At 41.6% G+C, this 22024-nt stretch overlaps 1 protein-coding gene across 1 annotated transcript; it reads right to left on the reverse strand.

Annotated features, from left to right (window-relative positions):
- Window positions 1-4493: 4493 nt before the first annotated feature.
- On the reverse strand, window positions 4494-21974 carry NIPSNAP2 (nipsnap homolog 2). The gene is made up of 11 exons (XM_067472070.1): window positions 21855-21974; window positions 18642-18781; window positions 16752-16797; window positions 16068-16162; window positions 14988-15058; window positions 14028-14168; window positions 13236-13267; window positions 10485-10579; window positions 9486-9569; window positions 5299-6695; window positions 4494-5204 (listed from the first exon to the last, which is right to left on the reverse strand). The coding sequence occupies exons 1-10, from the start codon at window positions 21938-21940 to the stop codon at window positions 6631-6633; spliced, it is 855 nt and encodes a 284-aa protein (XP_067328171.1). The 5' UTR covers window positions 21941-21974; the 3' UTR covers window positions 4494-5204; window positions 5299-6630.
- Between the last annotated feature and the right edge of the window lie 50 nt (window positions 21975-22024).

Consider the following 22024-nt stretch of genomic DNA (forward strand, 5'->3'; position numbering starts at 1 on the left):
CAGTGGAACTCTCTGCCCTGGAGTGTGGCGCAGGCTCCTTCTTTAGCTCCTCCATGATAGCAACAGTCTTGGACAGCAATGGCTCCCAAAGTGACCCATTTAAGGTGGAATCAGGTGTCAAACTGGGATGTGTTATTGCCCCAACCTTATTTTTAATCTTCATTGCTATGATACTTCATCTTGTTGATGCGAAGCTTCCCACCGAGTGCACTGATGGCAAGCTGTTTAATCTCAGCCAAAACCAAGGTCACAACGTTATAGAACTCCAATATGCCGATAACATAGTTTGTGCGCATTCAGAAGAAGACCTACAAGCCAGTCTAAACACCTTTGCAGAAGTGTACGAGAAGCTCGGCCTCTCATTGAACATCGAGAAAACCAAACTGCTCTTCCAACAGGCACCAACCAACCCATCTGCAATGCCCGAAATACAGTTTAATGGTGTAACATTAGAGAATGTTGACCATTGGGTTGTTGTAGGTTTTTCCGGGCTATATGGCCATGTTCTAGAGGCATTTTCTCCTGACATTTCGCTTGCATCTATGGCAAGTATCCTCAGAGGTAGTGAGGTGACCATTTCCACGACCTTGGCAGCCACCTCTCCACCAAAGTCAACATTGACACTGAAATACAACACTGCCTGAGCTCTGCGAGTGCAGCATTCTTCCGAATGAAGCAGAGTGTTTGAGGACCAGGACATCCGTAGGAAGACCAAGGGGCTTGTCTATAAAGCTATTGTCCTCCCAACCCTGCTATATGCCTGCGAGATGTGGACTGTCTACAGATGCCACATGCAACTCCTGGAATGATTCCATCAGAGCTGCCTCCGGAAAATTCTGCAAATCTTTTGGGAAGACAGGCAGACAAATATCAGCGCGCTGGAAGAAGCAAAGTCCACCAGCATTGAAGCGATGGTCCTCCGCCATCAACTCCGCTGGACCGGCCTATGTTGTCCGAATGCCCGACCACCGTCTCCCAAAGCAGTTGCTCTACTCCCAACTCAGAATGGAAAACGTAATGTTGGTGGACAGGAAAAGAGATTGAAAGATGGGCTTAAAGCCAACCTTAAAAACTGTGGCATAGACACCGAGAACTGGGAAGTCCTGACCCTTGAGCGCTCTAACTGGAAGTCAGCTGTGACCAGCAGTGCTGCGGAATTCAAAGAATGAATGGAGGGCGAAAGGGAGAAATGTGCCAAGAGGAAGGTGCATCAAGCCAACCCTGACCAAGACCACCTTCCACTTGGAAACCTATGTTCTCAACATACGGATTAAGAATAGGACTCCACAGCCAAGACACTACGCACGGAAGACCGTCATCCTTGGGTTACAAGGGATTACCTAAGTAAGTAAGCTTATAGAATCCTAGAATGAGTTGGAAGGGACCCCCAAAGGTAATCTAGTCCAAGAGAGGAGTCCAAATGAGAGATTCATTGAAAAACTATAGCCAAAAGTGCAGCAGGGTGACGTCCCTCCCACCAAGACAACATTTTGGCAGTTTAATCAACTTTTCCCATGGCTTTCGGATAGAACCGATTAGGAAATGAGATTGCAAACCCAGGAACAAAGATCGTAGTGTGACATAAAAGTTCCCTGCTGCAATTTGTACCATGATTGCACGGGGATCTTGGCCTTGTCCTTTGGGCCTGGCCTGTTCCTCCGTCACCAATCTGATAAGAAACGTGGATGCAGGAGAGAGAGTGCATCGGAAAATTCCACTCCCCGGAAAGCCGACTCAGCTTTCTTTCATTTGTTTTCTTTTTATCTTTTCTTGCTTCCCTCCCTTCCCTTCTTCTTTCTTTCCTTCTCTCCTCCATAGCTTTTCCTTTCCGTTCTCTTCCCATCTTTCTTCCCTCCCTTTCTTGTTTCCTACATCTATAGTTTTTTATTTTCTTCCCTCAATCCCTTTCTTCTTTCTTTCTTCTTTTCACCTTTCCCTTTCCTCTCTTCCATTCTTTTTTCTTCCCTCCCTTCTGTCATCCCTTTCTTCCCTTCTTCCATAGCTTTTCCTTTCCTTTCTCTTCGTTCTTTCCTCCCTTCTCTCGTTTCTTCTTTAATCAATAGCTTTTTTCTTCCCTCAATCCATTTATTTTCTTTCCTTTTTTATTCTTTGACCTTTCCCTTTTCCTTTCCATTATTTTTCTCCCCCCCTTCCACACCTTTCTTCCCTTTTCTTCTCCATAGCTTTTCCTTTCCTTTCTCTTCCATTCTTTCCTCCTTTCTAGTTTCCTTCTATCATTTACAGCTTTTTTCTTCCCTCATCCCTTTCTTCTCTTCCTTTTTCTTCATATCTTTCCCTTTCCCCTCTTCCATTCTTTTTTCTTCCCTCCCTCCTTCCCTTCTATCCTCCATAGCTTTACCTTTCCTTTCTCTTCCCATCTTTTTCCTCACTTCTTTCTCGTTTCAATCTTTCATCTATAGCTTTTTCTTTTCTTTCCTCATCTCTTCCTTTTATCTTCTATCACACCTTTCCCTTTCCTCTTTCATTCTTTCTTCTCTCCCTTCCATCATCCCTTTCTTCCCTTCCTTTCTCTTCTTTCCTCTATAGCTTCTCCACTTTCCTTCCTTCCCTCCCTTCATCCTTTCTCCCTTTTCTTCATACACCAGTCCCTTTTCTTCCCCAGTGATGTCACAGAGGGCCACTTCACCTAGTGACAGCCTTTGTGGTACAAATGGACAAACATACATACACACATACATTTGACTTTTAGATATACACATGAAAGGATGGAAAGAGAGAGATGCATAGAGCGAGACAGACACATAGATGGGTGGATATAGATAGATGCATAGAGACATACACATGGATGGAGAGAGAGTCACAGACAGATACACATGAATGGATGGATGGAGATAGATGCACACATGGATTGTTGTTGTTCATTCATTCAGTTGTTTCCGACTCTTCGTGACCTCATGGACCAGCCCATGCCAGAGCTCCCTCTCGACCCACAGCTCCTTCAAGGTCAATCCAGTCACTTCAAGGATACCATCCATCCATCTTGCCCTTGGTTTTCCCCTCTTCCGTTTTCCTTCCATTTCCCCCAGCATCGTCTTCTCTAAGCTTTCCTTTCCTCTCATGATGTGGCCAAAGTACTTCATCTTGGCCTCTACTATTCTTCCCTCCAATGAGCAGTCAGGCTTTATTTTCTGGAGGATGGACTGGTTGGATCTTCTTGCCGTCCAGGGCACTTTCAGGATTTTTTGATGTTTAGCTGCAACCCAGCTTTTGCACTTTCTTCTTTCACCTTGATTAGAAGGCTCCTCAGCTCTTCCTCGCTTTCGGCCATCAAAGTGGTATCATCTGCATATCTAAGGTTGTTAATGTTTCTTCCAGCAATTTCCACCCCAGCCTTACATTCCTCAAGCCCCACACATCGCATGATGCGCTCTGCATACAAGTTGAATAGGTTGGGGGGGGAGGATACAAACCTGCCGTATGCCTTTCCCAATCTTGAACCAGTCTATTGTTCCGTGGTCAGTTCTGACTGTTGCTACTTGGTCCTTATACAGATTCCTCAGGAGAGAGACAAGGTGGCTTGGTATGCCCATCCAACCAAGAACTTGCCACAATTTATTATGATCCACACAGTCAAAGGCTTTGGAATAGTAAATGAAGCAGAAATAGATGTTTTTTTTTCTGAAACTCCCTGCCTTCCTCCATTCTCCAGCATCTGGATATTGGCAATCTGGTCTCTCGTTCCTCTGCCTTTTCTAAACCCAGCTTGTACATCTGGCAACTCTCTCTCCATGTCTTGCTGGGGTCTTCCTGTCAGGATCTTGAGCATTACCTTACTGGCATGAGAAATAAGGGTCACTGTACGGAAGTTTGAGCATACATATGGATACATGCATGGATATAGACAGACACATGGATGCAGAGAGAGAGATATACACACACACATTGATGGATATAAATAGACAGATACATAGATATGGATGGAGAGAGAAAGAGTGATAGCTAGATATTGTTGGATGTAGATAGATAATAGATAGATAGATATGTAGATAGAGACATGGATGGATGGATATAGATAGATATATACACATGGATGGATAGAAATAGATAGATAAATAGAAAGACAGACACATGGGTGGCAAGAGTGACAGATAAGATAGATAGAAATACAGACAGAGAGAAATATACACATGGATGGATGGGTGGATATAGACAGACACAGAGAGAGATGCCTGGAGAGAGAAATACACATGGATGGAAAGAGAGAGATAGAAATATACACAAGGATGGATGGATAGATGCATAGATAGAGACATATACATTGATAGAGTGATAGCTAGATAAGATAGATAGGTGCATAGAGAGAGACCTACACATGGATGGATGGAGAAAGAGTGATAGATCGATTGATCGGTAAATATATGGATGCATAGATAAAGATATACACATGGATGGCTGGAAAGACAAATGACTAGAGACAGATTCTGCCAAATCCCCAAAGCAAGAATGCGCACCAGGCCAAAAACAGGCAGAAATCAATGGGATTCTTCTTTTTTTAATCAACATTTTTGGCCAAAGGAGAGCGGGGGAACCCCACGCAACTTGCTGAAATGCATCAAGCGGATCCCATATTTTCAACAGGGAATATGGGAACCGCACCAATTGGCGAGGACGTTCCGGGCGCCCAACGCTACACACAGATTCTCTATCCTAAGTGCGAGTCCGGAGTGTGATTTCGAGCGCTTCCTGTCGTCTAGTTAAGGACCGTTGTCTGATGGACAACGTAGGACGGACTGGGGAAGTCCTTGCCACTTGGAAGGAAGGCTGTTCAAGGGTGAAGGGAGGGAGGGGTGGCTGTGTTTCTAGGATCCCAACTCTCCTTTCGCTCCTTTCTAGTCTACAGAGCTGGATCCACCTTGCAAGTACCTTTGGTGCCACCGTAATCCTGGGATTTGTAGTTGGCAGACTGTTCTCTTGCACTGCTGCAATGCCGCTGCAGGGAAGTTATGAGATCACATGATTCCATTGCTGCAGTACCGTTGCAGGAAAGTTGCAAGGAGATTGCTCTTCTGCACTGGTGAAATACTACCGCAGGGAAGTTGCAAACCTATTGCTCTCCTGCATTGCTGCAATACAGTTGCAAGGAAGTTGCAAACCTATCTCTCTCTTGCATTGCTGCAATACAGTTGCTGCAAACTTATCTATCTCTTGCATTGCTGTAATAGAGTTGCAAAGAAGTTGCAAACCTATCACTCTTGCATTGCTGCAATACAGTTGCAAGGAAGTTGCAAATCTATCACTCTCTTGCATTTCTGCAATAGTTGCAAAGAAGTTTCAAACCTATTGCTCTCTTGAATTGCTGCAATACAGTTGCAAGGAAGTTGCAAACATGTTGTTCTCTTGCATTGTTGCAAACCTATTACTCTCTTGTATTGCTCCAATACAGCTGCAAAGAAGTTGCAAACCTATCGTTCTCCTGCATTGCTGCAATACAGTTGCAAAGAAGTTCCAAAATTATCGCTCTCTTGCATTGCTGCAAACCTAATGCTTTTTTGCATTGCTGCAAGACAGTTGCAAAGAAGTTGCAAACTTATTGCCCTCTTGCATTGCTGCAAACCTAATGATCTCTTGCATTGCTGCAATACAGTTGCAATACAGTGGCAAAGAAGTTGCAAACATTACTTTCTTGCATTGCTGCAAAACAGCTGCAAACATATCACTCTCCCACATTGTTGCAAACATTGCTCTCTTGCATTGCTGCAAACCTAGTGCTCTCTTGGATTGTTGCAAGACAGCTGCAAAGAAGTTGCAAACTTATCGCCCTCTTGCATTGCTGCAAACCGATTGATCTCTTGCATTGCTGCAATGCAGTTGCAAAGAAGTTGCTAACCTTACTTTCTTGCATTGCTGCAATACAGCTGCAAACATATCGCTCTCCTGCATTGTTGAAAACACACTGCTCTCCTGCACTCTGCAATAACGCTGTAGGAAAGCTGCAAGGAGATCGCTCTCTTGCATTGCCACAATGCTGCTACTGAGAAGTTGCGAGCATGAGGAATCCCAGGATTGCACTCAATCGGTATCGAAGCGGTGTAATTCCATCGTGCGGGTGCATCTGGGCTTTATAAAGGCCCGATCTCTCCAAAGTGAAGCAGGACTTTCAATTGTTCGGAAAAGAAGGCCTCTCCTTCTTGCAGTCAAATCCCCGCATTGAGAAAGCGGGGATTTGACTCTTAAGTGCGTTTCAAGCGGACGTGCGGCCATTTTGGGTCTCACAAAACAAAGCAAAAGAAAGGCAGCGTGGCGGGAAAAAAGGGGAAAGCGATATAAGTTCTGTCGTTGGCACACGTTGGGAGGAGGAGGAGGAAAACAATACATTTTCCTCCGGGAGTGAATGAATGGCGGAAAAAGGGGGAAATGAAAAGATACTCGACGGGAGTGTTTCCAGGAAGACGGGAAAGATGGCGGGAGGAGGGCCGCCAAAGCCTTGTGCGTTTCCTTCCTTCGCTTTGGGCCGAACGGAGGGGCGAGGACTCTCTTAAAGGGACAGTGCTTGAAAGAAAGTCCCGCAAAGAAGAGAAGGAGGGAAAGTTACCCAAAAGAACGAAAGAGAGAAAAGAGGCTTTCTTCATTGGCGTCATCGGCGTTGTTGTCACTTTGGTTCAGCAGCTTTTACTGCAGAGGAGACACCTTCAAGGGAATCATGATGCGGGACTCCATCTCCTGAATCAAGGGCACTGCCAAGGAAGGAAGAATGGAGAAAGGAAAGAAAACCCACTTATTGAAGCAAAGCTTGCACAGTCTGCACCCACAAAGGGACTATATTACCCCATTGTAGCTAATTCAGCCTCTCTTAGTTAGAAGGGGTTCGGTTTTTATTGTAGAGTTTACTAGGTTGTGGATGAACTACAACTCCCATTAAAAACTAATACTAAATATTAAATATTATTTATAATAATAATACATCCTAAGAGAAAAAGTTATTTCTGAATTAATATTACAGTTAATAATATCCCAAACGAAAGGAGAAGCTTATTTTGGAATAATAATAATAATATAGCCTAATAATCACAGACCTAATAAACACAGTCTTAATAAACACAGTCCTAAATGCTTGGGAAGTGTTCGACTTGCAATTTTGTGATACAAAATCCAGCATATATGTCTTGTTTGCTGTGACATACTGTGTTTTTGTGTCAATAAAATAATATAACCTATTCTTCTTATTATTTTTATTCTCCAGAAATAAGCTTTTTCTTAAGGAGTTATTATTGTTACTATCTTTGGTCCCCGCGGTTGCCCGAGTTATTTGAAAAAAGTCTTTCTAATTGTCCAAAATGCATAAGTTGTGGGTGAACTACAACTCCCATCAAGCCAGGTTAACTCCCTGAAACTCCCATCAGTACTTAAAGTTTGTTATGTTGGGCAAGTCTGCTCTCGATGCATCATCGGTGGGGTTTGGTGTGCTCTCTGGCTCCAGGGTAAACTACAACTCCCCCTATGGTGAGTCAGTCCCCTCAAACCCCTCCAGTAGGTGGAGTTACTCATGGGGGTTCTGTGTGCCAAGTTGGGTCCAGGTCCATCATTGGTGGAGGTCACTGTTTCTCTGGTTGTGGGTGAACTACAACTCCCAGAAAGGAAGCTCGGTTCTTCCCAAACCCTCCCAGTAATCAAATTTTGGCATATCGGGTCTGTGTGCCAAGTTTAGTCCGGATCCATTGGCGTTTGGGTTCACAAGTGCTCTCTGGATGTAGGTGAACTACAACTCCCCCAAATCAAGGTGAATTTCTCCCAAAGACCTCTAGTATTTTTTTACTGGCCATGGAGACTCTGTGTGCCAAGTGTGGTCCAACTCCATCTTTGGTGGAGCTCAAAGTGCTAATTGATTGCAGGTGAACTATACATCCCAGTACCTACCACTCCAAAACGCCCAAGAAATTCCCCTCAAAACCCACCACATGATGGGATTTGCAGTACCTTCACCTGTTTCCACAGACCACTGTGGCCCCCACGAATGACTGGTCCAATTCCATTTTTGGTGGAGTTCGGAGTGCTCCTTGTTTGCAGGTAAACTATACGTCCCAGTACCTACAACTGCAAAATGCCCAGGCAATTTCCCTCAAAACCCACCAGTTGATGGGATTTGCAGAACTTTCACCCACTTCCACAGACCACTGTGACCCCCACAAATGATGAGCCTGGACCAAACTTGGGACACAAAACCCCCATGACCAACAGAACATACTGGAGGGGTTTGGATACCTGGCCCACCCGCGTGGGAGTTATAGTTCACCCTGCATCTGATGAGCCTGGACCAAGCTTCGAACACAGAACCCTGGTGACCAACAGTGTTCTCTCCTGTGCTATGCTAATAATATAATATAACATAATATAATATAATATAGTAATGCAATGTAATGTAATGTAATATATTGTATATAGATATAATATTTATTACTATAATGTAATATTTATAATATTATATTATAATGTAATTCAATATAATACTAATAATAATATATTATATTTATATATTTTATATTAATGTAATATTACTAATAATATTACACTATAATGGTATAGTACAATATAGTAATATATAATACTGATATTGTACTATGCTAATAATATAATATATTGTATGTATATATATCTTGTAAGCCACTCTGAGTCCCCTTTAGGGTGAGAAGGGCGGCATAGAAATGTCATAAATAAGTAAATAAATAATACTGGAGGTGTTTGTGGGGGGACCGACCTACCCACATGGGAGTTGTAGTTCACCCTGCACTCTGAACCCCATCATGATGGATCTTGACCTAACTTGGCACAGAGATCCAATATGCTCAACTATGAATACAGGCTGAGTTTGGGGGTGATTGCTCTAGGAATCTGGGAGTTGTAGTTCACCTGCATCCAGAGAAATTGTGATCCCCCAGTGACAATGGACCAAGACCAAACTTGGCACAAGGAAGCCCCATGACCAACTGAACATAATGCAGAAGTTTGTGGGAATTGACCTTCATTTTGGGAGTTGTAGTTCACCTGCATGCATCCAGGAAGAAGCAAACACAGCCGACATCGGATCTGGACCAAACTTGGCACACAGACCCAACATGGCCAACTGTAAACACTGGCATGGTTTGGGGAGGATTGACCCAAGATCCTGGGCATTGTAGTTCACTCATATCATTATGTATTTTCTAAGGGGAGCATTCATAAACAACAAAATCAAAGACTGGCTTTTTCTCGTCCTAACACAGTGCTCAATCTGCCATGTTCCGTTTTCTGAATGTCATGAGAGTTGAAAAAGTACATATGTCCACGGATCAGCTTTGTTTTAATCTCTTATCTTGGAATAATAATAATAATAATAATAATAATAATAATAATAATGGAATGAACAGGCCCCCAATATAGCAAGGTGGTTACCATTTCAAACCAAACCCCAAATCACTGTATAGGTAAATATGGGCATAATATAGAGGGGGAATAGCCCAGAACCAAAGAAGGGCCACAGAGAGCCTCACCTGTGTAGTAAACCAGCTCATCCCAGCCGGGTTTGTGCCAGGCAGCATTGCGGATGTCTTCTCTCGTCTGGAGGTCTTTGTAAGCTGGAACAACAGGGGGGAAAGCTTTGGAACAAACATCTATATTGAATCCTAGAGTTGGAAGGGACCTCCAAAAGCCATCCAGCCCTGCCCCTTTCACCCAAGCAGGCAAAGCACTATCAAAGGCCTCCTGACAGATGGCCATCCAGGCTCTGGTTCAAAGCCTCCAAGGAAGAATGGATGGATGGATGGATGGATGGATGGATGGATGGATGGATGGATAGATAGATAGATAGATAGATAGATAGATAGATAGATAGGAATGGAGGGAGGGAGGGAGGGAGATGGAAAGGAGGATGGATGGATGGATGGGTAGGTAGGTAGGATAGGTAAGATAGATAGGATGGATAGATAGGAAAGAAGCATAGGTACGTAGGTAGGATGGATTCATCAATCGATAGGCAGGCAGGAAGGAAGGAAAGGTAGGTAGGATGGATAGATAGATATGAAGGAAGGAAGGAGGATGGATGGATGGATTGGTAAGTAGGTAAGTAGAATAGGTAGTATGGATGGATGGACAGATAGATAGGATGGATAGTTAGGTAGATGGGTTGGTTGGTTGGTTGGATGCATGGATGGATGGATAGATGGAAGGAAGGAAGAGGAGGTAGGATGGATGGATTCATCGATCGATCAATCGATAGACAGAAAGGAAGGAAAGATAGGTAGGATGGATTGATAGGTAGATAGGAAGGAAGGAAGGGTGGATAGAGGAAGGAAGGGGTTCATCTTTCTTCCTTCTTCCTCCTTCCTCCACTTTTTCTCCTTCCCTTTCCTCCTCCTCCTCCCTCCCTCACTTCCTTTCCTTCGTTCTCCTTCCATTGTTCTTTCCTCCTTTCTCTCTCTTGAAAGCACACAATGTATTCAGCACCAGGAGGCTAACAACAACAACAACCAGGGCGTGAGGCCCCTTCTTACCCCAGAGATGGTGGACCATGTAAAGCTGTCCGATCTGGGAGAAGAAGCCGCCCACCGCTTCTTTGTCATCCTGACGGAAGCCAATGGCCCGGGCCCTGAAAGGCAGAAGGGAGGGAGAAGGCACTGGGGTGTGTATGTGTATACATATATACAAAAGGGATCTTAGTAAGATGAACATGAGTCAAGAGGGTGATGCAGCAGCAAACAAGGCCAATGCCATTTATTTATTTACAGTATTTATATGCCACCTTTTTCACCCCAAAGGGGACTCAGAGCGGCTTACAAGATATATATACATACAATATATTATTAGCATAGCACAATATCAGTATTATATATTACTATATTGTACTATATCATTATATTTTAATATTATTAGTAATATTACATGTAATATAAAATATATAGTTCTAATATTGTATTATTAGTATTGTATTACATTATAATATAATAATTATATGTATATAAAATATATTATATTATTAGTATTGCACAGGCGACAAGGTGGATAATATAATGGGTAATAATATAATAGTAATTCTATTTTCCTTCCTGGCAGAAGGGGGTTGGACTGGATGCCCTTTAGAGGTCCCTCCCAATGCCAGAAGTCTTATAACAACAACAACAACAACAACAACAACAACAAATAATAATAATAATAATAATAATAGTAATAATAATAATAATCTAAATAAATAAAATGTAATGTTTGTTTGTTTGTGGGATTAACATAACTCAAAAACCACTGGACGAATTGACACCAAATTTGGACACAACACACCTATTAGGCCAACAAGTGACCACCACTCATAAAAACACTGAAAAACACCACAGAAGAAACTTAAAAAGCCCCAAAATAAAAAAATACTTTACAAGGCATGCACACAACCACATATATACACGAACACACATATATACACATATACACAAATAAATACACATGTATACACACACAAAATACATATACACAGACTGGGCCACAGCAACACATGGCAGGGGACGGCTAGTGTATAATAATGATATAATAATAATAATAATAATAATAACAACAACAACAACAACAAATAGGTAATAACATAATAGTAATTCTGTCTTCCTTCCTGGCAGAAGGGGGTTGGACTGGATGGCCAAGTCCCTCCCAACTCTAGGAATCTCACAACAACAACAACAACAACAACAGAGAATAATGTATAATGGTGATGTATAATAAATAAATAAATAAATCTTTATTTATATACTGCTCTATCTCTCTGAGGGGGACTCAGGGTGGTTTCCAAGTAACAATACATAATAATGTATGATGATAATAATAATAGGTGATAACATAATAGTAATTTTGTCTTCCTTCCTGGCAGAAAGGGGTTGGACTGGATGCCCTCTGGGAGTCCCTTCCAACTCTAGGATTCTGTATTTGTGGGTCTGGTTTTCATGGGAAACCAAGTCCACCCCTCTCATTCTGAATGACAAACTTGGCCAAGGGATTGCATCAGCCAGAGCTGGCTGGCAGGTCCACTGAGACAACAAGAGCAAGAGGTCATCTGGTTCTTTCTTTCTGGCGGTGCCGAAGCCCAAGGGCAGGATTTCAAGGGGAAACCTGGGAGCTGAACCGCCAATGAAAAGCCTGTTTGGCTGGAGAGGAAAACCAACGGCAGGCGGTGAAAATTGTGGCTGGCTGCACCGCCCCCGTCGAGGAACAGTATGATCATCATGATTATTAATATTATGCTTGAACATGTGCTTTCCATCAAAAGGCCTTCTCTTCTTTTTCTTTTTCCCCTTCCTTTCTCCATTTTTTCTTTCTTCCCTTCCTTCCTTCTCCTTCATTTCATTCACTTGTCTTCCTTCCTTTTCTCTTCCTTTCTCCGACCTTTCCTTCCCTCTTTCTTTCTCCTTCCCCCCTTCCTTTCCTTTGTTCTCCTTCCATTCTTGCTTCTTTCTTCCCTTCCCTTCCTTTATCTGTTATTTCCTTCCTTCTCCTCCCTTCCTTTCCTTCATCCACCTTCCTTCATTCTTTCTCCTTCCTTTTTTCTTTCCCTTTCTCCAATCTTTCTCTCCTTTCCTTCCTTCTTTCTTTCCTTCATTCACCTTCCCTCCTTTTCTTCTTCTTTCCTCCCTTCCTTTCTTTCCTTTGCCTTCTTTTATATGTTATTTCCTTCTTAATACAGATTGGATGGTCATCCGTTGATAGTGAGTCTATAATACAATATATTAATTCTATAATAGTAGTAGTACTGAATGTTCTAATAATAATAGTAATAATAATGATGATGATGATGATGACTGGATGGCTATCCCTCGTATGATTCTATAATAATAATAGTAAGAATAGTAATAATAATAGTAATCATACTAATAAAGCAGGGGCTGGATGGCTATCCATTGGGAGGGCTTAGATTGTACCTCTCCAGTCTGGCCGAAAGAAAGGGGTTGGACTGGATGGCCTTTGGGGCTCCCAAATTTGCTTTTAGAGGATTTGTCCCCAGATACTTGTCTCATAATGGCTTGAAGAAACTCAGAATTGGAGTCCTAATACAAACTGTTTTCAGGTTCCTATTATTATGGTAAAAGAACACAATGACACAGCTTCTCGATATTCTGGTAATATTTGTATCATGCCTCTGAGCTTCAAAATGAATCCTTTGAGCAGGAGAATAGAAGGTGAGATCAGGACTTTGGCCTCATAAAGGAAACCAAATCCAGTGTGTTCTCCCCCAAGGAAGAAAGGCCTCAAGGCAGAAAAGGGAGACTTACCAATAGTTGCCCCATTCAATCATGGTTCCGGGCTGAAAGAAAGAAAAGAGAGAAGAATCGATCCCAAATAAGAGCATGCCCCATGTTTTTTGCCCCACGAAACAAGGAAAATTGACATCTGAATGCCCCCTTCCTTCTAATTTTTAGTACATTAATTTTTCTATTTTTTCCTAAATAAAAATTATTATTATTATTTGCTATATCTAGCTATATAAAGAATCATGAAATATATGCTATATCTATACACATATTAATAAAAGTGAAAGGTTTTCAACTGAGGACAATTTCATCCTAGATTTTATGTGTTTCCTCCACCACAGGCATCTCAGTATTTTTGACATTAATATTGAAATCTGAAATACATACAGAAAGCCTAACCCTAACCCTAACCCTAATGCCGTTGGACAGGTATGCTAATAATGTAATGTAGTATCATATAATATGCATATAATACTTATAATATTATGATGTAATACAATATAATAATAATAATATAATTATATATTTTATATTACATATAATATTACTAATAATATTACAATATATTGGTGTAGTACAATACCGTGATATATAATACTGATATTGTACTATGCTAATAAAATATATTGTGTGTGTATGTGTATGTATGTGTGTGTGTGTGTGTGTGTGTGTGTGTGTGTGTATATATATATATATATATATATATATATATATATCTTGTAAGCTGCTCCCCTTCGGGTGAGAAGGGTGGCATGTAAATGTAAATAAATACAATAAATAAATAAATCAGGAAGAGGAAAGGGCGGTGCTTACCCGCAGCTGGTAGGATCGGAGTTCGTAGATGTTGGGTCCCTGGCGAGGAACAGGCTCGTTCCAGAAGCTGAACTCCAGGAGAAGCTGGTTCTTGCGGGAGAGGAGCATCCCGTTCCGGGCTTTGCGGAACTCCGTGAAGACCTGCAAGAGCAATGCAGATTGGAGCAAGAGGGTTCCAAAGCCCACCCTTGCACTGCTTTGGCCTTCTATTATTATTATTACCATCATCATCATCATCATTATTGGGAAAAGGGGAATATAAAAGAAAACAAACCTACAGCAACAACCACATCTCACTCTACAGATTGCTATGGTTATTATTATAATAATTATTATTGAAAGTGGGATATAAATGAATAAAAAACCTACAGCAGCAGCTACATCATCAGCATATGTCATCTGTTGGGGACCCCTCCCCCCAGCACCAACTACCACTCTGGGCCAGAGTGAAGGGGGGGGGGCAGAGCAGGGGATAGTTCCATCTTGTCTCCTGTACTATGCTAATAATATAATATAATATAATATAATATAATATTGTAATGTAATGTAATATATTTTATATATATATATAATATTGGTAATATATAATATAATACTAATTATAATATGATATCATAATTATATATTTTATATTACATGTTATATTACTAATAATACTACAATATAATGGCATAGTACAATATAGTAATATATAATACTGATATTGTACTATGCTAATAATATAATATATTGTATGTACATATAACTTGTAAGCCGCTCTGAGTCCCCTTCAGGGTGAGAAGGGCGGCATATAAATGTCACAAATAAATAAATACACCAGGCTCGACAGATTGTTTTGGGCTATTATTATTATTAGTAGTAGTAGTATTTATATGCCACCTTTTCTCTCTGAAAAGAGACTCTTATTTGGGCGTTCACTGGAAAGTGTTGGAGCAGAGGGAGGGGGAGAGAGGGTCTCACCTTGTCGTGCCGGAGCTTATTCATGACCTCTGTCAGGGCCGGGTAGCCTCCTTCGTACCGCCAGAGGTGGACTGGGAAGAGAAAGAGCAGGGGTTTGGAAAGGATATCCTCTGGGACAAACCCTGATGGGGGGATTCTGTTACTTCCTGCCTCCTGTCCCCTTCTCCCTATTTGAGGTACCCAATTTGCCAGCCCTCAGGCCTGAAGATGGCAAGGGAGGAAGAAGGAAGGAAGGAAGGAAGGAAGGAAGGAAGGAAGGAAGGAAAGAATACAGAGGGAGGGAGGGAGGGAGGGAGGGAGGAAGAGGGAGGAGAAAGAAGGGAGGAAGAAAAGAAAGAGGAAGAAAGGAGAAGAAAGGAAAGAATGGGGAGAGAGGGAGGGGAAGGGAGGGAGGAGGAAGAAAGAGAGGAAAAAAGGGAGGAAGGGAGAGAGAGAAGAAGGAGGAAGAATGGAGGGGGAGGGAGGGAGGAAAGAATAAGGAAGATGGATGGAGAGAGGGAGGGAGGGAAGAGCGGAAGGAGAGGAAAGATGGGAAGAGGAAGGGAGGGAGGAAGCGGGAGGGAAAAAAAGAGGAAGAAAGGAAGGAATGGGGAGAGAGGGAGGGCAGGGAGGGAGGAGAAGAAAGGGAGGAAGAAGGGTGGGAGGAAGGAAGGAATAAGGAGGGAGAAAGGAGAGGAAGAAAAGGAGGAAGAGAGAAAGGAAAAAGATAGGAGAAAAAGAAAGTTAGGAGGAAGGAAAAAAGAAGAAAGAGGGAGGGAGGAGAAGAAGAAAGGGAGGGAAGAAGGGAAGGGGAAGGAAGGAAGGGGGAGAAAGAAGGAAGAAAGGGAACAAAAGAAGGAAGAAAAGCAAGAAGGAAGGAAGGAATGGGATGAGAGGGAGGGGAAGGGAAGGAGGAAAGAAGAATAAAGGGAGGAAGAAGGGAGGAAGGAAGGAAGAGGAAGGGAAGGCAGAAGGAAGGAAATAAGGAAGACAGAGGTAGGGAGGGAGGAAGGAGTTCCTCCCTCCCTTCCTCCATCTTCCTTATTCTCCCTTGTGTTGGGTACACACGTGGTTGCAAGGATGCAAGGATACATAGCCTACCGGCCTGGTCTTGCTCCCCGTACCACGTGTTCCAGGTCCCCACCAGCGTACACGGGTAGTCCTTCCCCTCGTGGATACTCGGCAGCACCTCTTGGCTGGGAAAGGAAGGCAACACAAGCCAGAAAGAGAAGGAAGATAAGCCACTGTTGCGAGCCTCCATCAACCCTAGAGAGAAGGGGGGGAGGGGGGGAGTGCTGCCAGCATTGGGCTGGAGTTAAAAATGCTTGGTTGGCAATATTATCTTATATACAATGGTGCAGTGGCGTCAAACCCAAGAGGATAGCATAATGGGAATGCTTTCCCACCTGCCATAAGCAATTGTTGCGAGCCTCCTCCCCTAAACCCAGAGAGAGGTGGGGAGTGCTTCCAACAACGGGTTGGAGTTTTGGGTCATGAGAGGACTGTGTTGATATGGCTGACCTTCTGAAGGCAATCCACACACGTGGCTGAGATCTGGGCTATTTGATCTCCACCCCGTCTAGATGTCCTTATGGACGCACCTTCTCCAAAGCTATCCCTGGGGAAGCTGGGACTCCTCCCAAATCGTGTGGATTTATGACAATCCCATGGTTTTTGTAGGGTTGTCTCACTGTTTTTGTCAGTCCCCTGAAAGTAAGCCTACTGCACCGCATTGGCAATCACTGCGTTTACGCACTGAATTTCCCTAAAGATGGGTGGACTCACCACAGGTTGTTGTAAGCTTCGAGGCATTCTGGCTTGACGCTGTGAACTGAAAGAGAGAAAGCCAGTGTCAAAAGGTGGACACTCCTAACTCTTCTGAATCGAATACAGTAGAGTCTCGCTTATCCGACCTTCTCTCATCCAACGTTCTGTATTATCCAACACAGTCTGCCTCCCACCCGGATCCACAGCTATTTATTTGTAAATACAGTAATTACTACAGAACGTTAATAATAATAACAATAACAATATAATAGTAACAGTAATGATAATAATACAGTAATTCTATCTTTCTGCTTGACAGAAGGGGCTTGGAAATAATAATATAGTAATTTTATCTTCCTGCTTAGCAAAAGGGGCTTGAACATCATAATGACAATAGTAGTAGTAGTAGTAATAGTAATAATAATAATATAGTAATTTTATCTTCCTGCTTGGCAGAAGAGGGTTAGACTAAATCATCATCACCATCATCATCAACAACATCAGAAATGGGGCTACAAAGTGGAATCCATAACATGCGAGTATGGAGAAGAGCAAACCACAGACCACCTGCTGCAATGCAACCTGAGCCCTGCCACATGCACAATGGAGGACCTTCTTGCGGCAACACCAGAAGCACTCCAAGTGGCCAGATACTGGTCAAAGGACATTTAATTAACTACCAAGCTTGCAAACTCTGCGTCTTTTGCATGTCTGTTTGTTTGTTCTGTCAAAAATGTAATACAACTGTTCGGTTGCCTGACACGATAAATAAATCATAATCATCATCTATATAAATAAAAATGTAATGTTCGTTTATGGGATTAACATAACTCAAAAACCACTGGACGAATTGACATGAAATTTGGACACAATACACCTAACAGTCCAACGAGTGTCCATCACCCATAAACACACACGCACGCATACACACACACACAACCCCAGCGGAACAGATTTAAAAACCCAAAAGACACACCATATATACATATCCACATACACTCATATACATATGCACACGCTATATATATGCACAAACACACACAAATACATACATACATATACATACATACACACATGCACACACATATACATATCCACATACACACATATATACAAATATGCATATAGACAAGCACACACATATACACAATATGCATCTACACATATAAACACACAAATATATACACACACATATATACACCCATATATATATATATATATATATATATAGCACAAACACACATATATACACAAATACACACACACATATATACACACACTAAACACATATACACAGACTGGGCCACAGCAACAGGTAGCAGAAGACAGCTAGTAATATAATATAGTACTTCTATCTTCTTGCTTGGCAGAAGGGGCTTGAATGTAATAATATTAATACAATAATAATAATAATAATAATAATAATAATAATAATAATATAGTAATTCTATCTTCCTGATTGGCAGATGGAGGTTGGATTTACAACAATAACAGCAGCAGCAAAAACAACAACAAAACAGCAACAACAACAAAACAGTAATTCTATCTTTTTGCTTGGCAGAAGAGGGTTAGACTGAATAATAATAATGGCAATAGTAATATAGTACTTCTATCTTCTTACTTGGCAGAAGGGGCTTGAACATAATAATGCTAATATAATAATAATAGTAATAATAATAGTATAGTAATTCTATCTTCCTGCTTGGCAGATGGGGTTTGGACTGTAAAACAATAACAACAGCAACAGCGGCAACAACAGCAACATAGCAATTCTATCTTCCTGCTTGGCAGAAGGGGCTTAGAAATAATAATAACAATAATAACAATAACAATAATATAGCAATTATATCTTCCTTTTGGAAGAAGGATTGGACTGAATAATAGTGATGATGATAGAGGGCCACTCACACTGTATTTTGTAGAGGCTGCTGGTCTCTCGTTTGGCTAAGAGGTTGGAGTGGGCGTCCTTCCGGGGGTCCACTTTGCGGACAAAGAGTGACTTCAGCCAACTGTCCTCTGCGGGTCGGCTTTGGGAAGAGACCAGGCCCCTGAAACAACAAGAAATGAAAGGTACGGTTAAAAAGGAGACATGCATCGGAGCAAGAGGACAGTTTCACGTTTGGAAACCCTACAAATGCTGCAGTTCCTTCCACTGTGGAAGCAACATATTTGTGGGAAAGCCGAGACACGTGTGCATAGCGATGGTTGGATGCAATGAAAAGGTGGGCACTTTCTACCATATGTGGTGGTCATGTAAAAAGACATTGTGAAATTTGAAAATGAAACCTGAACTCTATCTGCTTTGGATATTAGATGATCAACTCGACAGAAAATGCAGGTGGTTATTGCTATATATGACAATGGTAGCAAGACTCAACAATTCTATTGGCTGATGAAAAGGGCTAGGGGCTATATGTGTGTGAGATAAATAAATGTAATAGTAATAATAATAATAATAATAATATATTATTATTATTATTATATACTAGAATATATTAAATATAGTTATTATATATTAATAATATAATGGGCTAACTGGAGCCCATTATCAAGAGAGGTCTACCCCTCTGTTTAAGGAGCTCCACTGGCTGCCATTTATTTTCCGAGCCCAATTCAAGGTGCAGGTGCTCACCTACAAAGCCCTGAACGGTTTGGGACCACCCTACCTGCGTGACCGCATCTCCATCTATGAACCCACACGCTCGCTCCGGCCATCTGGGGAGGCCCTGCTCGTGATCCCACCTACGTCGCAAGCGCGCTTGGTGGGGACACGGGACAGGGCTTTCTCTGTGGCGGCCCCCTGACTTTGGAATGCCCTTCCAAAAGAGCTTCGTCAGGCCCCTACTCTAGCAGTTTTCAGAAGGAACCTAAAAACTTGGCTGTTCCGATGTGCCTTAGCAGATTAGGAATCCCCATCCCAAGTCCGAGAAGCACTTTAGCACAACCAATGCTGCTGCACACCGCACTTTTAACCCTACGTTCCTCCTGCCATCTCAGCACTTTTAACCCTGTACCCCATTGCGCCGGCTGAACAAGTTTTAATAGTGTATTGATGTATTGATGTATTGTCATTGTTGTTATTTTGCTTAATTGTTTTGATTTGCTGTGTTTATTGTTGTGTTATGTTTTCTATTGTATTGTGTTTTGTGGCTTCGGCCCGTGTAAGCCGCATCGAGTCCTTTGGGAGATGCTAGCGGGGTACAAATAAAGTTAATAATAATAATAATAATAATAATAATAATACAGCATAATATATTATTATCAATAATAAGGTAGTGAGAATAGGGATATGGGACTTGAGGGTATTGTTTCACAGTGGCTCTGGTCCTTTCTAGGCAGTTGGTCTCAGAAGGTGTTGTAGGGAGGACACCAGTTCAGCCCCCCGGCCATTGTCCTGTGGGGTCCTGCAGGGTCCAGTACTGTCCCCCATGTTGTTTGTCAAGTGGTGCAATACCGGATAACAGTATATTTTTTCCATTGGTGTGGGGCACAGACATCCTGTGATAATGCGGCATGTCCAATTAAAAACCACGTCCACTGTTTTAACATGCTGAGATGTGTTCCACACTGGGCGTGCATATTCAGCAGCAGAGTAGCAGAGCGCAAGGTGTCTTTAATGTGTCTGGTTGTGATCCCTAGGTTGTGCCAGTCAGCTTCTGTATGATATTAACAATATCATACTATAATAATAACAATATAGTATAATATATATTATTAATAACAATAGGGTAGAGAGAATGCAGGGCTGTATGTGTGAGAGATATATACATAAATGTGTCTATATTAATACTATATTATTTATATATATATATATATATATATATATATATATAATGATGATATTCCGCAGGAAATTGAAGACTTGGCTGTTCAAGAAGGCGTTTGAACAAGAAGTGCAATAATTGGTAATGACGACAGGAATGGAACAACGGAAAATGATACTGGATTGTGGTTTAAACGATGAGACGTCAAGATTGGCTTTTTGTATTTTGATATTGTGGATATTTTTGATGATGATGTTTTTGGTTTTGCTAGATTGATATTTTAGATTGTGTCTTGTATTTTGAACTTTGTCCTTTCTATGTTGTACACCGCTGTGAGTCGCCCCAGGGCTGAGAACAGCGGTATATAAGCAAAGTAAATAAATAAATAAAAAATAAATAATGTATGTTAATAATAATAAGTTAGTGAGAATGCAGGGAGGTATGTGTGTGACAGATATACATAAATGTGCCTATATTAATACTATTATATTAATGATATCATTATATATGTGTGTGTGTTAATATTAAGATAGGAGAATGCAGGGCTGTATGTGTGTGAGCTATACATAAATGTGTCTGTATTAATACTATATTATTAATAATATCATTATAGATATATTATTATTAATAATAATAAAATAGTATAATATATGATAATAACATTAAGGTCGTGAGAATGCAGGGCTGTATGTATGTGAGAGATATACATAAATGTGTCTATATTCATACTATTTTATTAATAATATCGTTATTATATCTATTATTAATAATATAGATATGTTAATATTGATAGTGAGAATGCAGGGCTGTATGTGTGTGAGATATACACAAATGTGTCTGTATTAATACTATATTATCAATAATATCGTTATTATATATAGATATATATTATTGTTATAGTATATGTTAATAATATTAAGGAAGTGAGAATGCAGGGCTGTATATGTGTGAGAGATATACATAAATGTGTCCATATTAATGCCATTTTACTAATAATATCGTTATTATATCTATTCTTAATAATATTGTATGATGTTAATAATATTGAGATAGAACGCAGGGCTGTATGTGTGAGAGATATTCATAAATGTGTCTAGATTAATATCAAAGCATAATACATGCATAATGTATACTAATAGAGCGTTACACCGTATTCCCATTCATACCAAGGAGTAGCCCTAGCCCGCTGCCTCTAGCTGTCCTTCTTCCCCTTCCATGAAGCCAAGGTGGGACCACGTGACCACAGGCTGACCTTGAGAGAGAGCGCATGCGCAGAAGGTGCCAAACGCCGCCTCCTTACCGCCCTCTCTTTATCATTATTATTGTTGTTGTTATTGTCGCTGCTTTACTTATTTACCTGAGGAAAAGCAAGCGGAGGGGGCCCGGGAAAGGCGGGGAGCAGCCCCCCCGCCGCGCCAGCCGCAGCGCCCCGGACGCCGCCATCTTGGAAGCTTCCCTCAGCTAGTGAGGCGGGTGCGCATGCGCGGGGGGAGACCCAGGAGCAGCAGGCAGGACTACAGCTCCCGG

The sequence above is a fragment of the Anolis sagrei genome, chromosome 11 (assembly GCF_037176765.1).
Source record: "Anolis sagrei isolate rAnoSag1 chromosome 11, rAnoSag1.mat, whole genome shotgun sequence".
Classification (NCBI taxonomy): Eukaryota; Metazoa; Chordata; class Lepidosauria; order Squamata; family Dactyloidae; genus Anolis; species Anolis sagrei.